Raw genomic sequence first — 22,600 nt, forward strand, 5'->3', positions numbered from 1 at the left:
AAAAATAACTCCAATTTCAGATGACCAAGTATTTCTGCATATTTCACATTTTCTATTCCGCTTATCTTGTGAAATCACAGTTTTCTTCTCTTTTCAAAGCAGGCATTTCCTCTTAAAGAAATAATACTTATGTTTGATTACAGATGAAAATTAATCTCTTCAGAGAACAAAGTATGCTTTAAATCACTGGAAAATGGGAAAGGAGGAAAAGCAAAACAAGTTTCTATATCTTTCATAACCATTATACCTTTTATTTACATTTAGAAAGATAAGTCATGAAACTTAAAACAATAAAACCAAATGCAACTTGTACAGAAATCTTTTAATTTTTTTTTTTTTATTTATCACATTAAAAAATGAAACACACTATACAAATGGTTTTTCATAGCAGATTACACATGGGTCCATTCAGACTCGCTCTCAAAGTGCTGCCAACATTTATAAGTGCTGCCTGTGATGGCAGCTGTTTATCATATAGCCAATGTATTGATTTAAATGCAGTAGCATGCAACCCTTAAAGGAGAAGGGTTTGATTCCTTTCTGTTCTTAAATTAGGTTAAATGGCATTGGTGTCCATATTTACATACTTGAAATGTATCAATCCTGAGCAGTTCTGATGTAAGTCTGAGACTGGCTGATGGGAGTCCTGGTCTCAGTTATTAAAAAGGGAGGTCCAAATGGCAGCAGGGTAGCTGCTATGAAGTTCCGTTGCTTTCATTCTTTCCATCACATACCTATTTGCCGAGTGTCACACAGTCAGAAATTTTGCTAATAAAAATGTTAAGCCAAGTAACTGTAGGTGTCCTTCTCACCATCAACACGTTCCAAGTACTCCTTCTCAATCAGAATGTCAATGCATTTCTGTGAGGAGAAACAAAGGTAAGTGGTGGCTACACTGACAGAAACCCTCCGTGGTTGCTACGAGCTTTGAACAATTTTGGCCTTTGATTTTCATGCCAAGTAGAAGATGGGAGTAGGCAATGGGCACAAACCAAGGCAATTCACTCTCCCATTTCTGACCACATCCATGTTGAAGACACTTCACTAGTCCACTGAATGGAATTATGCTTACTTGATGCCATTCCATGGTAGTATGCTCAGCAACTTGGTAGTAAGACAGCAAATAAAGAATTAAACCAAGATGTAGAGTGCTTACTATAACGTTACTAAAGATTGCTACAGCAGTAACCAGTGGCCTGTTTAATGACTTGTCTATATGCATCATTTTCAGCACTGGTGCCTGTTCATACAGTGGCTCTCCACTGGCTGTTTCATGCTCCACTTGTCCCTCTGGGTCTTGGATGTGAAAAGAAAAACTAAACCAACCAATTAGGAAAACAATTAAATATAGCGCCCCCTTCCCAACTTTTTTTATTCTAGAAGAGATCAGAAAACTATTATAGTAAGCAGGCCTGTAAGCAGTGGTACTCTGACAACCGTGAGAACAGAACAATAGGTAAGCCTGGAGAAGGGATTGCTGTATGCTGGCACCGACACACACACAGAAAATAAATAAATAAAAGCACTCAAGCTATTTTACCACTGCAAACAATACAAAATATGAATAGGAGACATTTGAGAAACCATATAAGGAATCTATTTCTGGTTAAAATATTTACTGATTAGTTACAATTTTAAGCTCTGTCCCTACCCATCCCATCTTTAGTTTCCCTTTTTAATTCAGAAGCATATATTTTATCTTCCTCACCCCCAGATCACTGGTTCAGAGCAATGATTTTCACATACCTTAATTACTGGAACTCGTGGCTTGAACCTTGAGGATAGCTGTGTTAGCACTTCTCCAAGCAGTTGCTGGTGTTTTAGAACCTTCCTCATTTTCATGATTCTTACAATAGCAGCCTGCACATCAAAGTCAGAAAGATGTGCTTTAGTGCATACAACTTGACTTCTGCATAGAACCATTTCACTTCCCCAGCAGATAATGTTTGCTAGCACAGAAGCATCATCACAGACTACTTCAGTAGCAGATAAGGAGAAGTGTACCTACAAGTGCCAACTACTCAGACAGACTTTCATAACTCATTCTATATGGTATACAGACATCAAAAGTGCTTTTGACACATGAATTTTGAGAACTACTCTGCTTAAGGTCAGTAAGGACAATAGTACCAACAGCAATTCACCTTACAACAACGTTTAACCTTACTGTAACATTCTCTTAGTAGTCCATTTATGTAGCAGGCAGGTGATTGATGCCCCATGCCTGTCAGTGTTCAAGAGGCATTTGGAAAACACCCTCATTAATATGCTTTAACTTCTGGTTAGCCCTAAAGAGGTCAGGCAGTCACACTCTAAAGGTCCCTTCCAACTGAACTATTCTATTTTATCTTCTTCCCTTGCCCTACTTGCTTCTCAGGTGGATTCCAAATGAAGTGATAGAAAAATACCTTCTAGTTCATTCTGCCTAAATATAACTAATTTTCACCCAGAATAGAGGTCTGGTGAGTGTATGCCTCCATGGAACGCAAACACTCACCAACATGTTAAAACTATGTGAAGGACGGTATGCTATCATGTCTTTCACTGGAAGCACCTTCAAGAGCATTGTAAATATATTTTTAGCTTCATTCCATTGTATTGGTACTACACATTGTCTTTCAATAAAAAATAAAAAAATCCCATAGTGTATCTCATTAAAAGACTACAGAGTTAGGATTTCAAGTGCGCTGTGTGGCAGTACTCTGCAGTACTAGTCACCTGAATCAGTAGTTTCCTATCTTCCTCTATATTTTTGTGTGTAGTTTCTTGCTCCTGCTTCTGTTCAGTCTTCATTGGCACATTGATGTTTACCCTTAATTTTTTGCTGTAAAGAAAAACAGAAGTTAATCAAACAATGAGCCTGTTCTCAAAACAAAAACTCACCGAACTACCCACAATTACTTGAGCAACAAAAGCAGACCTTGTCAGTTCCAAAAGATTTAAAAAATCTCATTAAAGTTAAAAATAAATAAAAAAATAAATAAAAAAACAATAACTAGAAAAACAGTGGGCCCATGACCATGTGCAGCATGTATCATGCCATGTTACAAGCAGGGAATAAGCCACAGCACCAGGGCACTCATGATCATGTCTCAGTGCTCAGCCTGTCAGCCACACTTGGAAGTGCTGCAGTAGACAGAGGTTTCATTACATACTTAGCAGTCCTGTGAGCTGTAATTTGGGAGCCTACAATCCACACAATACAGCAACACTCAAGTGTTTCCATTACTACACTGATGTAGCTGACAGTGAATTCTCAAATCTTTTATTATTGGCCAAGAGGGGAAAAAAAGCAGATGAAGAGGGAGGTACAGGGGCAAGTTTTAAAATAAATGTTTCCTTCACTTAAGATCTTATCTTCAGAAAGTGCTGAATTCCTCACTGAATGTGTGTCTATGCTCTGGTTAACATGATAAGAAGTCAGCACAGTGGTGCGAACAGCTTAAAATACACAAACACTGAAAACAACACTGGTTAAAGTAGAAAGTAAAAACTACTGAGAATCATGTTCAAGTTTTTACATCACTTTCCACTTTGAAGTTCTAAAATGAGCCTGCTGATCTTCCCATGTTATTGTGACTGGATGGACACTTAAGTCTTTGGCCCTTGCTGATCACTGTATACTACTTTATAAAATGTAACGTCCTTTGTGGGCTGCATTTACACTATGCACTCCAGTAAAAAAACAGCACAATTATAACTGGCAAGCAGCATATCTTGCCAGAAATAAATTATACAAGAATTAGGTAAAAATTGAATCAAGGTACAAAATAGAGATGTGAAAACATATTAAGGCTTTGCCAGACTACGAGAAAGTCAGATAACTGAAATCTCCATCCCCTTACTAGCTGTCTCCTTTAAAGCTGGTATCAGGATCTATATTTGTATTGGCACTTGTGCCCCGGAGCTTTCATCCCATGCATGTTACATTTTACCCAAACTTTGAAAGCAGAGAAGCAGGATGCTACCCATTCTATATAAGTGACGTAGGTAGGCAGCTGAAGGTTTTCCTTACTTTTTATAACCAAGATACAGTTTTATTAAGGTATCTGGTTTTAACTCCACCTCATCAACATTTGCATTTTCATCTTCCAAAACCTGTAAGAAATAAAGTAAATAAACATTAACGTCAATAACATTTTGCTGAATGTTAGGCATATCATAAAAAACAAGGAGTACTTACAAGTAATTTTGATTTCAACAGTATCTGTAGAACTTGTGCCAAGATATCCTACAAAATTACAGAAAATATTATCAGACAGACTGCTCCCTTCTCTAACCTAAAATCCTCTAACAACAATACACAGACTTATGCTAAGGACTACTGCGTGCAGAGCACTCCAAAATGAGTCTGAGAAGCAGTAAAAATGTAGTTAACATTAAAAGAAGTAATAAGGTCTTTTTTGGGGTATTAGGACACATTCCCCTGTAGTAGGCAAATACTATCAAATTCTTTATAAAGACTAATTCCAAACAAAAGATCTTTCTAGTTGTTGTCCTATATATCTGCTTAAAAAATCACCTCTAAGCGTTAGAAATCATTTTCCTTCAAACCATGCAAATATAAGTACCATGCCAGGCTTAAAATCTCAGAAGTAGGCACCCTCTGCTTTCTGATTAACATATTTTTTTCGTCTTCAATACAGAGGTCAGTTCTGGTTACTGTCACTGGTCAGACACCCAGATGGCTACACCAGTCAATGCTCTGTGCAAGGTTGCAAAGCTGCTATTTTAACACAGTGAAAGTCTTCTGGATTTCATGTCATTAAGTTTCACTTGAATGAAGAGTTTTATTCAGGTCCAATCATGATCTGGGCCAAATACTTATTTTTTTAATAATATAATATATATATAGCAATATATGTTTGCATTTATCTATCTGTAGATATCTGCAAACAAGCATCTGTAATAAACGGTAGCCCTGCAGCATACGTAAAACTTCTGAAATTGCTGTAAATTATCAACAGCAGTAACTTACTAGATTTGCATTTCTGAAATCAAAATTTTAAAACCCTCACTGACTAGGTATTGCCTAACTTTCCAGAAGTCACAGCAGACTCGATTCATAACTACTAGGAAAAGACAAAAATGCCAAATAAATTGTGGGTTATAAAGGCTACTTGGAAAGAAGAAGGAATCTTTTTCACAACAAATAGTGAGCCTATGATATACAGACATTACTACGTTCACGTATATAAGCACTGAAATGCAACGAAAAACAAACTCAAAACACAATCATTTAGGAAATAAGATGTTCTCTAGGAAGAACAGTATTTAATATTAAAGATTTATGCAGGGAAACTGTGAAAACTTGATATGGGAATTCAGCAGAAGCGTGCACAATTCACTCTAGTGATCAGACATGCTAAGATTCCTTAGAAGATTAAGCAGTTACGTTTACAGGAAAGTAAACCAGGAAAGTTAACCAAGAATAGAGCACATCTGCTCCTTCAGGACAGAAATCAACTCTGGCTTCAAGCATGTCTAATCCCAGTTTCTTATGATAGCAGAAGAGCCCTGATGACCAAAGAGTGCAGTTAAATGTGCAAAATCACTACCATTTTTATTTGAGTACTGTCTGTCAACTGCTGCACAGTGTAGGCATCTTCTGTGTTGTACTGCAGTAAAATTGCCATCTGGAATGTGGATGCCTACCAGAAACAAAAATCAGAAAATGAGAATGAACATACTTACTGAACTTGAACAGCTTGGAATTCACCAGTGTGAACACACATACTGGAATAACCGGACAATGGAAAATAGCCAACTAGCACTAATCATTATACAATACAGGAAGTCTGATACTACTTATATACCCAGAACTCTACCTTCCAGTATTATCTAAACATAAACCCTAAGATAATGAGCACTGAACTAGCCACAGACACTTAATATCTTCTATTATGATGTCAAAGCTTTATCTTTCCACTTGTTAATATCAATTTTTAATTATTTTCCCATCACTATCTGGCTCTTACTCATTTAATCTTCACTAAAAACCTACACGGACTACTGACTTCATTCTCACAACCCTCTTAAATCTAACAGAATAATGAAAACAAATTTATAAACAAGCAGCTATCAGTGGCTTATTCATGTCTATCACCGTTGGGTTAACATATGCTGATTACACAAGTTCGGAGTCTGAGATTATTTTGTTTCTTCTCACTGTTGTGAACTCTCCTTCTCTGCCTACTTTGAGAGAACGCAGACAGAAAAGCATGACATGCATGAGATCTTCCATAACAGTCTGTTGTCTCACGTAACCCAGTTCAACAACTATTTAAACCCCAAGTAATATATTCACTTTTCTAAGTCAAATTTCTTTTAAAGAAATCTTAAGTATCATTACAGTAAATAAGTCAAACATATAACAAAGGTTCTATTTATCATAATACCAACAACTACCTGTTGAGAGCTAGTATTTGTTCCCATTAGAAATACCCAGAATACCTTCAATCTTGCACCGGCACTTTTTTTTCAGCCAGTAGCATCGTACACAAGTAAAGCTAATGAATGCTTAGTAGCTAAACACATATACGTGTATACATGTACATGCACACACAAATGCAACAATTAATGAACCAAATGATTTAAAACACTTGCAATATATCATTACATACTGTTAATGAATATTTTGACATACAAATAAAACACAGCTTAAGTCTCCATATTATCTTTTAAAATTTGTTTGTATGGGTGCACAGGTATTCACATGAACTCGACTACTTCACCATCTACACACCTTGCCATTTTAAACACATTTATCTACACAATTATCCTTTAATGTTGGGAAAACCAGTTATCTCCAAATAAGAAGAGGTTGTACAGCTCATCTACAGTACATAAAAGCAGTGGAGTAGAGCGTGAATGCATGTCTCCAAAGTGATCAGCCAGGACCAGCCCTCTAAAAATGCAAACATCAAGTGTTTCTACTGGCATAACCTTATTCGTACCTGTAACGTGTATCTATTTTTGAAACAGTTGGTAACCAGTTCCCCTTTGGACAGCTGATACAACCACGTTAGTTTTCTTCCACTATGACGACTGGCGTAAAATGCAGTGAATCTCTGATAGCTCCGTTCTAACTGTATAAAAACAATAAAAAAAAGAGAATATTATTTTTATTCATCCTTTACTAGAATATGCTCTGGAACCAACACATGACAATCAAATCTGATTGCCCTATGCTGCAATGTTGTCTGAAATACGAAATATTCAGGTTCTTCTGATTGGATGGAAAATTTCCCTTTGTAATGAATTTCCCCTTTAAAATGTCATTAACAATAGAAACCTTAAAAAGAATCTAAATTTCATTCTTCCCTTTTTGAGAAATTAGGTAAGACTAGAAAGGTGATTAAACTACCTTGATCCTCCACTTAACAGCAGTTGTTTCTCATGTTAAGTATTCATTTCTTGTCTGGTTTTCTGCTGAGTGCTTATCAAGAATAATGATTACAATATCCAAATAATTCAGACAGAGCTGAAGCAACTGCAACAAAGTTTCTTACACAGACCTATACAAAAAAAGATACGCTAACAAAGACTTGTCTCAGTTACTGTGGAATGTTTTGAAGAACACTTCCTTAATTGTCTTTCTATAGAAGAAAGAATTTAGGTATTTCACATAATTTTCTCCCACTACCTTTACTCGCTTATCTTATTCCCAATATCCTTAAGCCAAAAAGCCAAACCCCACATACAAAGCTTTTAGACAAAAAAGAACCTTCCAGTCCTCTGACACACAACAAAACATGCACACACACCAGCCTTGCTCTTGTTTAGTAATCTCATCGCTCTGATGAACAAAGTGCAGCACCTTACCTCAGAGGGCAGAGCAAATGTGCAAGACTGCTGAAATGGCCATGATCCAGAACTCAGCACCTGTATACTAAAATCCACTGGAAGAGAAAAATGCACATAAATAGGCTGGACTGCATTATCTTCCTTGCTTCCACTCGCTGCTCAAACATGCAGTTCGTGTTCTAACACAGGAAATAGTTCTGTTTTGCTCAAACTAACACAATGAAAAATCATTAAGCAATATACATTATTATTCAAACCATAGAACACAGAAATTCATGAAGGATGATTGTACAGCTGGATAGGTTTAGGTTTGTGACAGACAATTTTCTTTCATTTGCAGAAATTGCCCTGCTTCTACCCCACAACAGACTTCTCTTTTACCATGCCAGTATAAAAACTTATAAACACACATTTCTGTGTGTAACTAAAACACAACACATAGCAAGAACAAAAATTACACGTTTATATCTGTAAGGCATATAACGTAATTCAATAAGAAATAAAAATACAAAACTCTAATGTAATCCAACAAATAATTATCATTTTTTGAAAGGATTTGATTTGATATGCTTCAACTTAAAAACAAAAACAACACAAAAGCCATAAACACACAAAAGAAAACAATAAGGCTTTCTAACAGTGTAATGCAGTATCCTTTCTCTTAACTCTTACAGAAGTACAATTACTAAGCCATGTTGCGTTCGAAACCAATACTGTTTACAGAAAATCATCTTCTCAATTAAAAAAAAGTGACAGCATTCAACTTACTTTCATTAGATACCCAAATACAAGCTACAAAAAGCTATGGAATGAAGAAGATGAAGTACAGACCCAGAAGACTAAAAATCCTAGTTATCTTGGATAAAATAGTAACTCTAACCATTGGGGAGTTAAGATATGTCAAATAATGTTTCCTTCATATAGTTAGCACGTAAAGATACTACTTACAATCTAGTGGTTCTGAATTGGTCAGGTGTTTTTTAAATTGCTCATTCAGGTCCTTGCTTACACCAATATCTTGGAACATCCGTTGCAGTTTGGACGTATACTCGAAACCACAAGCTTGCTGTATTTTAAAAACAGATACGTCAGCACAAGACAACAGGTTTTGACACTGAAGAACAAAAACAAAGCATAGGAGCCTGTTTTCTTAAAAGATGTACACAGTTCAATATTTCCTTTACTGAATTATAGATTCCAACTAAATGTGTTCTTCAAGTTACCAAAAAGTGAAAGTTTTGTTTAAAGATGAAACAAAAACACACAATGAAACAGACTACCAAAAAATCATTAAATCTTATTTTGCTTGACATTGTACTAACAAATGAAATTAAGTTAATGTCCAAGTCCTTCACTTGGACAATAATATCTATGCCATTTATTGGATTAAGAATAAACTTTAACTCCATCAAACAGACATGCATTACAAGTTCCTAAGAGGTTAAAAAAATTAGAAGTAGATGAGAACTAGGTTGCGTATTTTTCTGTTGTACATAAAGTAAGTGAAAAAACAAAGTGAAAGTACATACAGCAGTGATATCCAAGGTACTGTGAAGACGTGCAATATGGTAGATCATGGGACAATCAAGGAATACTCACTTTTAGTTTAGAGATCATGCTTGCCTCAGCATCATCACTAGCACTGTTCTGATGTACAAGTCTTTTTGCCAGCATTTTGGCATAGAATTTTTGAAACACATCTTTATCCTCAATGTACTTGAAGACAACCATCTGGAAAAGCCAAGATAATTTGTAAGAAAGAAAATTAAGCATTTGTTGTGAAAAGCTTTAACAGGACCTACTTCAATAACAGTTCAAACTTCACAGCAGGGTTGGTTTTTTTTTTTTTGAACGTTTTTCTCCTTTTTATTTTTATTAAATCTGAATATAATTTTAAAAACATTGACTGTATAGTCCACTAAAATAGTCTTATTATGCATTAATATAGATAGTGTATATACATGTATATAGCTATATAAAAACAGTGTAGAAACTGTTATGCATACGTATAAATCAACTAAACTAAGTGGAAATTCTACCTTGTCATTTTAAATACACTAAGTACTCTGTATTAAAATTATGTACAATGAAATACCATTAACAAGTCTCAGAGATAAAGACCATCACTGAAAAGCTAATGAAATCAAACATACAAAGTAACAGGTTTGATCTCATCTGACTTATGTGACAATTTAATATTACTAACTTTTCAGAGCTAAAAACAGAAGAGAACTAACTATTTACAGATGTCTTACCACTTGATTGAGTGTATCTTCCAATTCTGCTTCTTCTGGATTCTTTGAGCTGTAATGAAACAAGTGAATTTTTTTTATGATTCCCCAAACTGCTATATTAGGCCAAAATAAATAAGTATATGGAAATTTATTTCATAAACAAAGGAAAACTAATAGTTTTGGAATCAAAGACTCTCAAAAGAGGGAACAGTGTAATGAAATGAATGCTTTTCTCTTTATTCCACAAAACACACATATGCAAGCACTTCTAAAGTATGTGATTTTGAAACAACAGGTTGAATTCCTGTACCATTAATTGCTTGTGATTTCCTGATAGCCTCATACTTCTCAGGATATACGGGCTTAAATGTGGATCCCTTTCTTCCTCCTTTCTTTTCTGCTGCTAAATGCTACCTTCACTTCTTATCTTAGATAATATAGTGAAAAGGAAACAGCTCAGATAGCTGCATCTTGAAAGCTAAGGCGGCAATACATTGTTTTTCTCCATATCATGCTTGATATGGAGAATCTAAGCTATAGAAGGGTTGTATTTATAAAGGGGAAAAATAAATCCTTTGCAGGAAGAAAAAAGGGATGGATGGGAAGTGAGAAGTGAGCAAATTTTTCTGGTTTTGTTCCCTCCCACCCCGAAGTTGCCAGTGACAAAAATGACACCAATCCAGTACGAACTGGACTGGTACCAACTCAATTTATGTGCTGTTTAATCATTTCAAGCTAAATACCTTAACTTAATATGAACTATGAGACCTCAGAAGGCAATTTCTGTCCTCCTCAATTTCTGCCCAGATGGAAGAATATACAGATAGAACAACAGAAGCAAGAACTTTAATGGAAAAGGGATTGTGTTTCTTCTTTTTTTACCACATGTATATACTGCACCACTCAAATTTATTGGGGGGGGGGAGGGGAAGGGGGAGGAGGGGAGCACCTAGACGTTAGAATACATGAAGAACTAAGAAAACTAGAACTTCATTTTCTATAAGAAAAAAAGATCTTAGTTCTTTTGTTATTTCCCACCCTCCTGCCATTCTTTAAAAAAGAACAGTAAACTACAGATCATCTTTAGGAAAGGCCCTACTGACTTTTTGGTTGGTTTGTTTAAATTCAGGAATTGATATAATTAGTTTTTCTTCAAATGTTATGTTCTCTTTCTGAATACACAAAATAAAACTTCACAGTATAAATCATTTTAAAACAAAAGCCAACCTGGAATAATAATTCGTCTTCGAAGACATACCTTTTCTTTAGCAACGAGTCACAGTATCGTGCCAGTAGCTCTGGGGACTTACTGGATGATTGAGCCATTTTTGTCACTGCATTATTATTTATAAATCGACCACAAGCCTATAAATCACAAAAGATCGTGAAATTTTGGGGAAATAGAAAAAGGAAAGAAAATTGTTACCATATGCCATTACATATACTTACTTTGTCCAGTGCAGCCACAAAACCAGCATCATTGTTGAATGCAGACATGACTAAAGCATTGTATTTCTTATGGACATCCAACACTGTCTGTACGTACATTTTTGGATCCTGTAACAGAGAAAGATTGTTCGCAACCCACTGAGTTTGTGCCTTCTACTTTCTCCTTCCTCTAAAAAGAAGCTACTCACTGGAAGTTTTTATGGCATAATGTAAAAAGTATTAGAAATATTTGATGTAGTATTAAAAGTTTTAGATACTATTAGAGGTAGTATCTATCCAGACTAGTTTAGTCTCTGTTTCTGTTATTACTGCAAGCTTTCATTTAATACAACCAGGGCAGAGTGTTAACTATACTATATAGTACAAAAACCAGAATCGGTTATAAAACGAGAAGCAGTAATTCTGCCATTGCAAATACTTTCAAGAAAGATATTTCCAGAGACACGAGCTTAATTCCAATCAGACCTGAGAGCTGGATGATCATAAAGTGGTAATTGCTGGAAGAAACCCTCAAGATAAATTTCTGTAGCAAGAATGTAATAGTGTATCACCAATAGGTACAACTTAGTGCAGAGACCTCAGTCATCACTGATAGTTAAAAAAATGATTAATTCAACACCCAGTAGCATTCAAATGCCAACAAGCATCCAGCTTGCGTCACTCAGACCAAGTCCTGCATGCAATTACTGACCTCTGCATCTCAAAAAAGATGTAGTGGAATCAGTAGAAACAGTGAAAGGCAACTAGAATACCACGCAGACAGGACATCTGCTTTACATGTGTCTAAAAAGGCTAGAAGTCTTCAATTTGGAGATCTGAAGTGTAAAAGTGCACATTGAGCCAAGGTTTAGAAAATCCTGAGGATGAGTGACAAGATGAAGGTTCACCAAACACCACATTTTAAAACTACAGAGTACTTGATGAAATTAATAGGAAACAAGCTTAAAACAGGTAAAACATGTAATACCATTACATATAAGGTAGTGAACTTCTGTAACTTGCTGCCACAGTAGACTACTGGAAGCAGAAACTGTAAGGGGGTACAAAAATGCATTAAACAAACTCAAAGGACAGAGTTTGTCATAAACAAAAGGATTGGGCATGGAAATACTACTGTTAAATCCCTACCATAAGGGTTCTGGATGCTGGGAACAAATAGCAAAAGATGGGCAGGGTTACATCAGGATCCTGAAAAACATTTCCTATTGCCACTGAAGACAGACACAAACTATGTAGACCACCAGTCTAAGGCTGTGCTTGAAACATAGAACTGACATGTTATTGAGAATCTCGTTGGCAAGAAATCACGAAGAGAACCTGAAGGACATTCAAAGAGGAGTGTCTTGTTTACAAATCCAAAACAGATAACCAAAAGCAACTAAAAACAGTAGTCCTCTGACTGAAGAGCAGTCCAGTTAATATAGTTAATGGTGTTTAAAACACAACTCATTCAGCAATAAGAATCTAAAGTAAGTCAGATGAGTCAACTTGGTATGGCCATTATCCCCACTGACTACAGAGAAACTGCGACATTTGCTCAGCTGTTAGTGTGTTCAGACACAATACAGATAAATGAAGTTAGACAGAACCAATCCTACCTAAATGCAACCAAGGGCAAACAAGACAACGATTCAAGTAATACAGTGGAGTAATGGATATTGGAAGAAGAGGCAAGATGGTTCCCAAGGAAAACCAGCCAGAGATACAGTTACGAAAATAAAAAAAATATATACAGAAAAGGAAAAAAAGAGAAAGGTAAAGCATGCACGTTTAAGAAACGAGAAAGAGTGCCATGATAAAGGTTTTTTCCCCCCCTCTCCGTCCTTTATGGGGCTGGAGTTAAAAGAATACACATGAATCTCAGGCTTCCTCACTCTCAAAGACAAACTGCTGAAAAAGCAGCTTTTATTTTTCTGGGAACTTTAAGGTCTAGGTAAAAAGAAACCTGAGAGTTACAACTTCTTGAAGGATATGTCTACTATGGAGCATATCCAATTTCAAAATTTAAGTTGACATCTATGAATGAAACTGAAGAATCCTTAAGTTGCTTCATGATTCATAAAGCATCACTACTGCCAGAAAGCTAGGTGCTTAGAACTGTCCAGCTGTCCATGCAGTTATTACAGACTATTGTTTTAATATTTATTAGTACGTTCCACTGCTAGTACTATTTCAAGAATATCTGTGCCCAATAAATGGTTAAAACTGAACTATGTCAGAACTGAAAATTAAACCCAGTTTTAAAAAAAATTTACCAGAAATCTATGTTCCATTCTTCTATCCCAATTTTGTTTTGTGCAATGCCTTTTTTTTATTTTTGATAGTTAGTGACTTATTGTCTATGTTCAAAAGGGTTAAGAAAGGTTTTAAACAACTTCTTAACATCACTGAGATCAATACAAAATTAATCCTGGAATTGTAATGTAACAAAATCAAGAGGGCCAATTATATGGCTAAATGACCACAGTGCTGTGAAAGAAGTAACCTGCTTCTTACATTGTACCCTAACCAACCATTTCAGTTGTCAACTTGTTTCTTCCTTTACCACTTGTCATGCTTTTCCAAAAAGAATGAAGCAATTCACCTAAATACTAAACTCAGAGACTTTCTTCGAACAGTCCCCTCCAAGTCAGGAGTCTACACAACAATGAAAAAATAGAATACACTGGAAACAATACTTCTTGTAACAAAAATACTACACTTAGAGTGGACTTCCAAGTATGTTGTATTTGCACAGCCAGCTTTCTGAGCAGTATGACATCCTGACAGAGCCAAAACTCAGAAAGAAAAGAAACCCCAGGAACAAAATAAAAACACAGAAAAGTAGTAATAACACAGCAATATAGCTGTTGCTCTAAACGTACCATAAACATCTGAGAACTGTCTATTCTTCACAAATTTGAATGAGTGAGAAGGAAAGCACATGAAAAATTAAGATTTACACTATAGGAGGGTTCATGACATACATTGGCAGTAACCATATACAGACTTATTTTAATGGGATACTTGCGTTCAGAGCAGCTTCCCCACATTTTTCTATTGCAGCTAGACCTTGATTATGAATGTGGGTTTCTAACAGCTTTTTTAGCTCTCCAAGGCCATCCTGGATTCGAGATACAAGGTTATACATACGTCCCAAGTCTGAAAAATAACAAAAAGACAGTATCTTTTATTTGTACTAGCTATGACTCCAATTTTTCATTTATAAATTGTCAATAGGAGTTAAACATTCATTACCAATGAAAATATGCATGCAATTGCCATTGTAAAAAGTAAGAAAAAAAGCAAAAAAATCTGTATAGTAAACTTTTCCACTAACCTGGAAAGCTAAGAGTTCAAGAGAAAATCTGTTAAATATTAAGACACGTTTTACATTCACAGTGCCATCAATAAGAAAAAAAAAAAAAAAAAAAAAACTTCAGTTACAGAAATATAATTACCTCTGATTTCTAGTTGTCACACATCTAAAGAAGTGTAATAGTTTAAAAAATGGAATTAAGCATTCTTATTTACATGAAGTTTTGAAGTGATGCCTTTAATTAGGACTTGCATTAGTGTTACTGCTAGCTGTTCCAAGAACACAGAATTCTCCACTTGATCACCATCCCTTAGATCTGTCCTTATTTCGAACAGGACAGTTTTCAGAGACATGACATCACTTGTAGTCTATTCTATATTAACATTTCTATTTGGGGCAGCAACAGTGGAAATTGCAGGAAACTTAAGGCAAACCATCACAAACCGATGATACCTCTGGCAGATAATCTGTAACATTAGAAACCAAATTTCTTCCAATAATGCTAACAGTGTTTAACTATCTGATTTAACTATCTAATAGAATATTTAGAATTAAAATAGAATACTAATTGATTTTCTTTTACCTCAAAGAAGAAAAAAGCTTTTAAAAATCATCCCCACAGCATAAAACTAGTGATGGTAGAAAGAAATAAATTGGGCATCATTTCACACATATCAAAGCTTCATATAAAATTCTCAGTTTTCAGCCAGTCAGTTTGTAATGTTGGGTACTGTCCTTAAAGAGGGCATTGTTCTTATTCCTTTTAAACAGGGCAGATTCTTTGGGCTTTCTGAGTGCAGGACTCAACCTCTCCCCATCCCCTAACCACCTTTTGTTTCATTTAAGGAAACAAAAAACTCTCAAAACTTTTACATTGGCAAACCAGGTACCCAAAAATGCTTGGTATTTCTAGTGGTCTTGCCCTTACTGAACAGACACTTAAGTAAAACAGCAAATCACCAAATGAGTTACTATAAAGAAATGCGGATATTTCACCTTACCGAATTGATCTTAATGTTGTCAGCTACATCTAGCTATATTCTAAAAGTGTAAAGACTTCTCTTGAAGGCTTAGGAGCAATTTATTACCACCTTTAGATTATTAAATGTAATGGAGTAATCAAGTAGCTGTATTGCTATCTAACACTGAAATACAACACAGAGCTTGATACCTTTAATAGTGAAGCAATTACACCTCTATTCCGAAGAATTTTCATATAATGCTTTCAGTTCCCTAGAACATTGTGAAGTTTTTAATTTTTGTATTGACCATTTTTGAAAACTGAACTGTTTTTCCCCCCTCTGAAAAATCACATTCCCAGTGTAATGTTAAGCTTTTATTACTACACAGGAATGTTTTTCCTTTACCTACAGAAGGTTAGAAAAGAGATAGGAAAAACACACACATGTAAGTGTAACAAGCTGCTATCCTGCCAAGGGTCACAGGTTGCTCTATCAGGATGTCTGTATTGGGTGAAATACTGAAGAGATGCTACCAAAAAAGGACCATTTACAATGTAATTACTCCTAAATAATCTTAGAATCTGTTCCCAATAAATATAATTATATTTCCTATAGGTGTAATGCTGATGTGAATAGGTTAACACATGAAAAATATGCCCTTAAAACCTAACTGGCTGCACGATGCAATTAAAAAGTTAGAGAATACCAACAAGTGTGGCCTGCAATACAGTATGCTTAATATACTTCACTTAGGAGGACCTCAAAACCTGCATGCTCTCAGTAGCAAAGCAATAAAGAATTCATCGAGAGTGATCAAGATTTTATTATGAGTTATCATAGCCTATAGTAGACTATCCTAACTGTACCACAAAATTTAGGTCCAGTGCTTCAAGAGTGAACTGATTAAAAATTGATATTTCATTCTTTAATCACAATCAAAATAAAATGCTTCTACTCATGAGACTTCAATAGGGCCAAGGAACACTACTGTTATTTGAGTAAGTGAAGCCTAAAATGAGAAAAGGAAGCATTTTGAAAATTAAGAAAATATCAGTCTTTGATATAACTCAAGTGAAAATTAAAGAAACACACCAAAAATAAAACATCAGATGGTGCCCACGACTCAAGGTATTTTTTTTTTCCTTTTTACCCCAGGAAGGCTTCCTGAGTCCAGACAAGTTTTCTTCTTGATTGAGCTACTGTTATTTCTATTGTCAGAATATATATATATGAAGCCATTTTACTATTCAACACCTATCCATATAAAAAAAATCTCCATTATAGATTAAGAACATTTATTAACAAACAAACAACATCCAACCTTTAAAAACTACCACAGGACAAAAGAAACTATTGCATCCGAAACAGGTAACTTCTGATCTACTCATCATGTTTAATTGCCCTGTTTTGAAGTGTCTCTTAGTTATCAACATAATCATAGTAATTATGCATAGTTGCTCTTTAAGGTTGGTATGTAGAGTCATAGTTGCAATACACAACTGTGAAACCAACAGTGTTAACAATACTAACTTACTACATCTCTTCAATTCTGTCATTTTTTTATAAGCAACGGTTCAGCTTATCTTGATATAGTTTTAATTAATTCTCCAATTGCAAAAAATCTGAAATACCATTCTTCTTCAGCACCTGCATTATTTGACCCTAGTTTTGACAATTTTGTGCAAAGCATTAACTCCTGAAGAAACTCTTAGTAATCAGTGCAATTGATAATTCCTTAGAAATAACCAAACTCTTAACTTATTTTAGAGGAACTACTGAAGAAACTTTTATGCTCTTTGTTTTCTATAAAGGTATAAATTTAATTCACTTAATTTTAGCTGTGAAAACGAGTCTCATCAAGTAATAATTTGTACCTTTGTGCTCTATATGCAGTTCTATTTAATATTTTAGAAGTTACTTTTTATTTCTCATATTCCTCTTTTAAATTCCAGTCAATTTAGATTTTAAAATTCTCATTGCTGACTTAGGAAGATCCATGTAACAAACTGAAACAGCTGGTGAGACTACTGATCTGTTTTCTGCCTCAAGACTTGAGAAAGCTTCCGTTCCTGCTGGAAGAATAGCTCAAGTGCTCTTGAAGCCATTCCAGCCAAGCTAAAATCAGGGCTGTTTTGCTTTAGTATTTAGGATTAGAATGGGCTTCTTGAGGCAACATCCTGAACTGTCCCAATTTAATCAAAAGTTGTTTGTTATCAATTTGATGTCTATCTTTTCTCTTAATCTGACTTGGGGAAAAAAAAAAACAAAACACAAAAAATCATGTTTAGTTATCAACAGAATTTATGTCATTCACAAACCATCAGGGAAGAACTCTCAAGCCTAAAACCAATGTCTTAGTTGACCTACCTTCATTTTTGTCAGCATCCAACAAATTCTGAAACTCTGTATGAAATATTTCCAGGTGTTTTTCAATAAGTACTTGCTCACATTTCCGTGCTAATTCATCTTGTGTGCTCTCATGGAGATATACTTGAACTCTACGCTGTTCTTCAAGAAGGCGAGCTTCAGCCTACAGGAAAGAAAGATGGGCATGAAACCTGTATGGAAGGCAAAGATCCAATATAGTAGAAAACAGATTTCTAGATTAATTTACTAAATAGACAACAAACAAAAAACACCAAATCTCTCATGAATGCAGTACTATGGTACCTACCCTCACTGTAAGCATTATTTTTCTGAGAATTGCAACGTGATCCCTCCCACACTACACTATATACATATGGAATCAATGTCAATGTTGATGATAACATCATATACTGTTGAAAAGGTGGAGAATCACAATAAAATTGTCCTTCCCTTATGATTCTGATTAAGAAGTTTTCAGATGGGAATACGTTGTCAGACAAAGAGAAAGCCACTGACATGCAATGCTTGCAGTTTCAGCATCATCAAGATCTCCAGCTACAGTGTGTGCCTGCGCAAAACTACAAGGCACAAAACTAGAATTTAACTCTACACCCGTTATAAACTTATCTGAATGTTCTCATATACATTCTTAAACAGAAAAGCTTCTTAATCTACAATTACTTCAAACTGTATCAGTATTTGATTTAGCACATGAAATACTACATATGCATATCTTTCTGGAAAAACAAAATTAAGTGTCATTTGAGAAACACTACTTTATTCAAAAATGTAAAACTGAATGTTTTTTATGTAACAATGACCTCTACTTTGTTAGTGTTAAAGATTGCCTTTATAAGCCATGTGTAAGAGTAATACACTATTAGGGATAAGGTACATATGATTATTTAAATTAATGTCACCAAGACACTATTTATCCCCAATCAGAATTCAATGCACAGTGCTTCCATGGGAAAGTCAAGTGTACTAATAACAGATTACTTTTCCTAGTTTATACTTCCAACAGATGACTTAAGATGCTCTTACTGCCAGGATGACACGTGACTGATTGACAACTTGCAACTTTTCACATCAGTCTTACTAATTTTCATAGCAGAAATGAATTGTATCAGTACGTGAGTAATAATTATGGAGAGTACTATTCAGTTCCAGGCATTTAAGTGGCATGCATGATTAACACCCATACAGAAAAAAATAAGACAAATATTGTAAGACAGGTTCATGTAAGTCAAAAAATATGTTAAGAACTCCTGACACAGTAAGAAAAACTGAAGAACAAACCTATCTGAATTTTAAATAAATAAATAGTTGCAGTAGACCACATAGACCAGATAAATCAGTCAAGACAATTTATTCCAGTAAATAAACTTTTAGCTTCAGTCATTCCACTTTCTGGGAGGTCATATTCCTTTTTTTGTTTTGTTTTGTTTTTGTTTTTTATCATTTTGCAAGCTTTTACCATTTTTGCTAGCTCCAGTTAAAATGCTCCAATGACACTTACTGCAGTCATCTTGAGTTTCACCAGTTAAATCCCAAATCAGTTTAAAGAAGACACTAAGATAGACAAAATGTCTTATACGTACATACAATATACAATACACACACACACCATATATTAGCATACAACTGATCAGACTTGCAAGGCTACACACTTCCTTGGTTAAGGATTCCCTTACCTTCCAATAGCTTTCTATACATTTTCAGCATCAACTAAAAAGCAAACATTAAGCTTCAAGCAAAGCAAGTTGCTCTTCCGTGCACTTCTCAAGTTTTTAAGATCGCATGAGGTACTACTAAGTTTGTTTAGTTTGTTGTACTTGCCAATAATCCCTAGTTCTTGAAATAGTAATGACCTTCAGACAGCTTTTTACTGTCTGGAATCCTGGCTGAGCCATTCATTCATGTTATGAATGACTAAAATTCCCTTACTGTTTTTTTTTTTTTTTTTTTTTTTTTAAATCGACACCCATAACTCAGAAAATAAAAGAGATTGTTAGAGAATGAAAGTAAAGACAAATTGAAAGAGAAGTGTCAAAAATAATGAATTCAACATCAACAAATGTGAATATAGAAATGCCTGAGAACAACTGATGCCAGGCAACTCTCCCCATGCACTGAAAATGGGATTTGTTATGTTGTGTTATAATCATATGTTTCTTCTGTGGCAAAGAGCTGCACAAAGATATCACAACAAGAGACGTGACTGTTACGTGTACCTGCACACTGCATATTCAAAAAGCTGTTTGTTAATTAAAGAAAAAAAATAAATTCAGAAAACAATAAAATGTACTAAATATATATATACATACATTTTTCAAATTCACTAAGACTGACCCAATAACCAGGCAGGAAATACAATTTGTTTATCCAGGTTGCTCTTAATCACCCTGTTTGGGAGTGATTAAGAAACCAAACCAAAGTGACCAAGAAGAGACCAAGGATTCAAACCCTGCTTCTGTTTATCAGAATGACTACGTAGAGTTCACTAAATGAAAATATTCTGAAAGAGTGAATGCTGATTAATGATCTACTTCCTCTGTGGAGGCCAACCTGCTCAGGAAGAGATTCCAATAATGTGCCAACACACAAAGTTCCTGGTACAGGAATAGCAAACTTGGAGATCTAAAGCAAAATGATTATTCTGGTGTCAAATCCTCAAGTTTAACAGAAATCTGTATTTATTTCAACTTCCTTTTCTGTTTTGCCGGTTAATAAGGTTTCAAATTTTTGTTTTACTTAACAGAAATCACTAAGGAGGCAAACTTCAGACCAGATAAATAAGTAAAACATAGAAGCATATCACCTTAGGGAAAAGAGCTGAATTGTTTTGCTTCTGTAAAGTAATTGTCATTTAAGAAACTAGTAACAAAAGTCAAAAACATAATATTGCTTTACCTCTAACCAGAAAATAACCACAAAGTCATTTAATAACCCACCTTCTTCATATACTCTGTGACTGGGTTCTGTTGCAAAAATTCAGTACTTTCTCGTGTATAAAATCTCTCTGTGTCAGCAAGAAACTGTGATTCAAATGATTCTTTATAGACTGTTAGTGTAGGTCCTTTTGCAAATGCATCATCTTCATTCAGTCCCAGCTCCACTACAAAAAAAGAGCAAATATTACTAAAATTGTCTTTATTAAATGGCCCTTTGCAAGTAAACAGGTAGTCTCCTTCTAAGAGACATGAACATAATCAACTGGGACTGTATAAGCATCACTTTTTTTTTTTTTTTTTTTTTAAGTAGTGTATATTTATAGCATTTAAAAACAGCACAAGGACATGAGAAACTCCACTCTCAAAATACAGTTAAAATCCCCCCTTCCGTATTTTCCCTCTTAACAGTTACACGTTATATGCATACTTATTTTTAGTTATGAAACTGGTCATTAATCTGCATGGCAAAATTCTCAACTTCATGCAAATGGGAAAAAAATAATCCCACTCAGCTCTGTAAACTGTTACACTTTCACCCTTCCGTTTTTTCTCTAAAACTGATTATATGCAAACAACATTATCATTTTTGCTTTCAAACTTTACAAATATTTTATTATTAACTGTAAATATGCATCCAGTGTCTCTACATACATGAAGTTAAACTTCGTATTACTGTACTTATTTTACTCTAAAATGATATTAACTGAACATCCAAGGAGAATAGACAGGAGTCTACTTCTGAGTTCTGATAGGGGATTATCACCACTATTTTTAAAAAAGAAAATAATTAAACCTTAAAGATATCTCATTTACCATAAGATTGTACAACTCCACTTATCAGCCTGGTATTGATAGTTTCACCATTTCTTTCCTTTTCAATCAGTTTCAACACAGCATTTGTTACCTTAGAAAACAAGGATTAAAAGCAAGTCAAATACAGAAAAAACTGCTGGTAGGTCCAGAAGGGCATTTAATCAGGAATGTATTCTTATGTTAAAAAGCAGTCAAGATCCTTGAGAACAAAATTTAAGGATACCTGAATATATAAAATTTCTACAGACATCACTGAGAGTATGCTACACCTGTAAATTCTACAGTACAATTACAGTACAATTAGTGGTGAGCTAAAAGAGGGTACGAATGTGCTTAGGCTTTTTTTTGTTCCCTTTTATTTACTTCAAATGTTTGTTTTTTGTTCTTTTTTTTTTTTTTAATTCAAAAAGCACCTAAAGCAAACTTCTGTTTGCTTTATACCTGAAATATAAGAAAACATCACAATAAGAGTTAACTAATGACCCGTTCTTTAAAAGAAAGCTATTGATCATGCTGATGGATACCATGGTATAACTACTGCACCTTTATACTGAAATATAACTAATGCTTTCATAATACAGTATATCTTTTCATCATAAAGTACTAATAAATAAGAGTGAAATATACACAAACACAGTATTTCATTGTGATAGACTCATCTTGCTTTGTATTGTACTGATTCACAAATTTAAAATATATGGTTGACTTGAATCTCCC

At 34.7% G+C, this 22,600-nt stretch overlaps 1 protein-coding gene across 2 annotated transcripts in view; it reads right to left on the reverse strand.

The window, feature by feature from the left end:
- Nucleotides 1-220: 220 nt before the first annotated feature.
- The window catches only part of CUL1 (cullin 1), a 50,290-nt gene continuing 27,910 nt past the window's right edge, over nt 221-22,600 (reverse strand). Inside the window, exons 6-23 of one of the 2 annotated variants that reach the window (XM_084282479.1) lie at nt 21,884-21,974; nt 21,071-21,234; nt 18,117-18,279; nt 14,500-14,630; nt 11,490-11,597; nt 11,299-11,405; nt 10,062-10,110; nt 9,406-9,537; nt 8,755-8,872; nt 7,825-7,901; nt 6,957-7,088; nt 5,559-5,651; nt 4,184-4,231; nt 4,016-4,098; nt 2,719-2,824; nt 1,747-1,860; nt 813-861; nt 221-734 (exon numbers count right to left, since the gene is read on the reverse strand). In XM_084282479.1, the coding sequence (XP_084138605.1) occupies nt 727-734; nt 813-861; nt 1,747-1,860; nt 2,719-2,824; nt 4,016-4,098; nt 4,184-4,231; nt 5,559-5,651; nt 6,957-7,088; nt 7,825-7,901; nt 8,755-8,872; nt 9,406-9,537; nt 10,062-10,110; nt 11,299-11,405; nt 11,490-11,597; nt 14,500-14,630; nt 18,117-18,279; nt 21,071-21,234; nt 21,884-21,974 (1,773 nt within the window). In that variant the 3' untranslated portion in view covers nt 221-726. Of the gene's footprint in view, nt 862-1,746; nt 1,861-2,718; nt 2,825-4,015; nt 4,099-4,183; nt 4,232-5,558; nt 5,652-6,956; nt 7,089-7,824; nt 7,902-8,754; nt 8,873-9,405; nt 9,538-10,061; nt 10,111-11,298; nt 11,406-11,489; nt 11,598-14,499; nt 14,631-18,116; nt 18,280-21,070; nt 21,235-21,883; nt 21,975-22,600 lie in introns of both variants that reach the window. The other variant, XM_084282478.1, reaches the window with a different exon arrangement.

Source organism: Netta rufina, assembly GCF_964035555.1.
Source record: "Netta rufina genome assembly, chromosome: 2".
Classification (NCBI taxonomy): domain Eukaryota; kingdom Metazoa; phylum Chordata; class Aves; order Anseriformes; family Anatidae; genus Netta; species Netta rufina.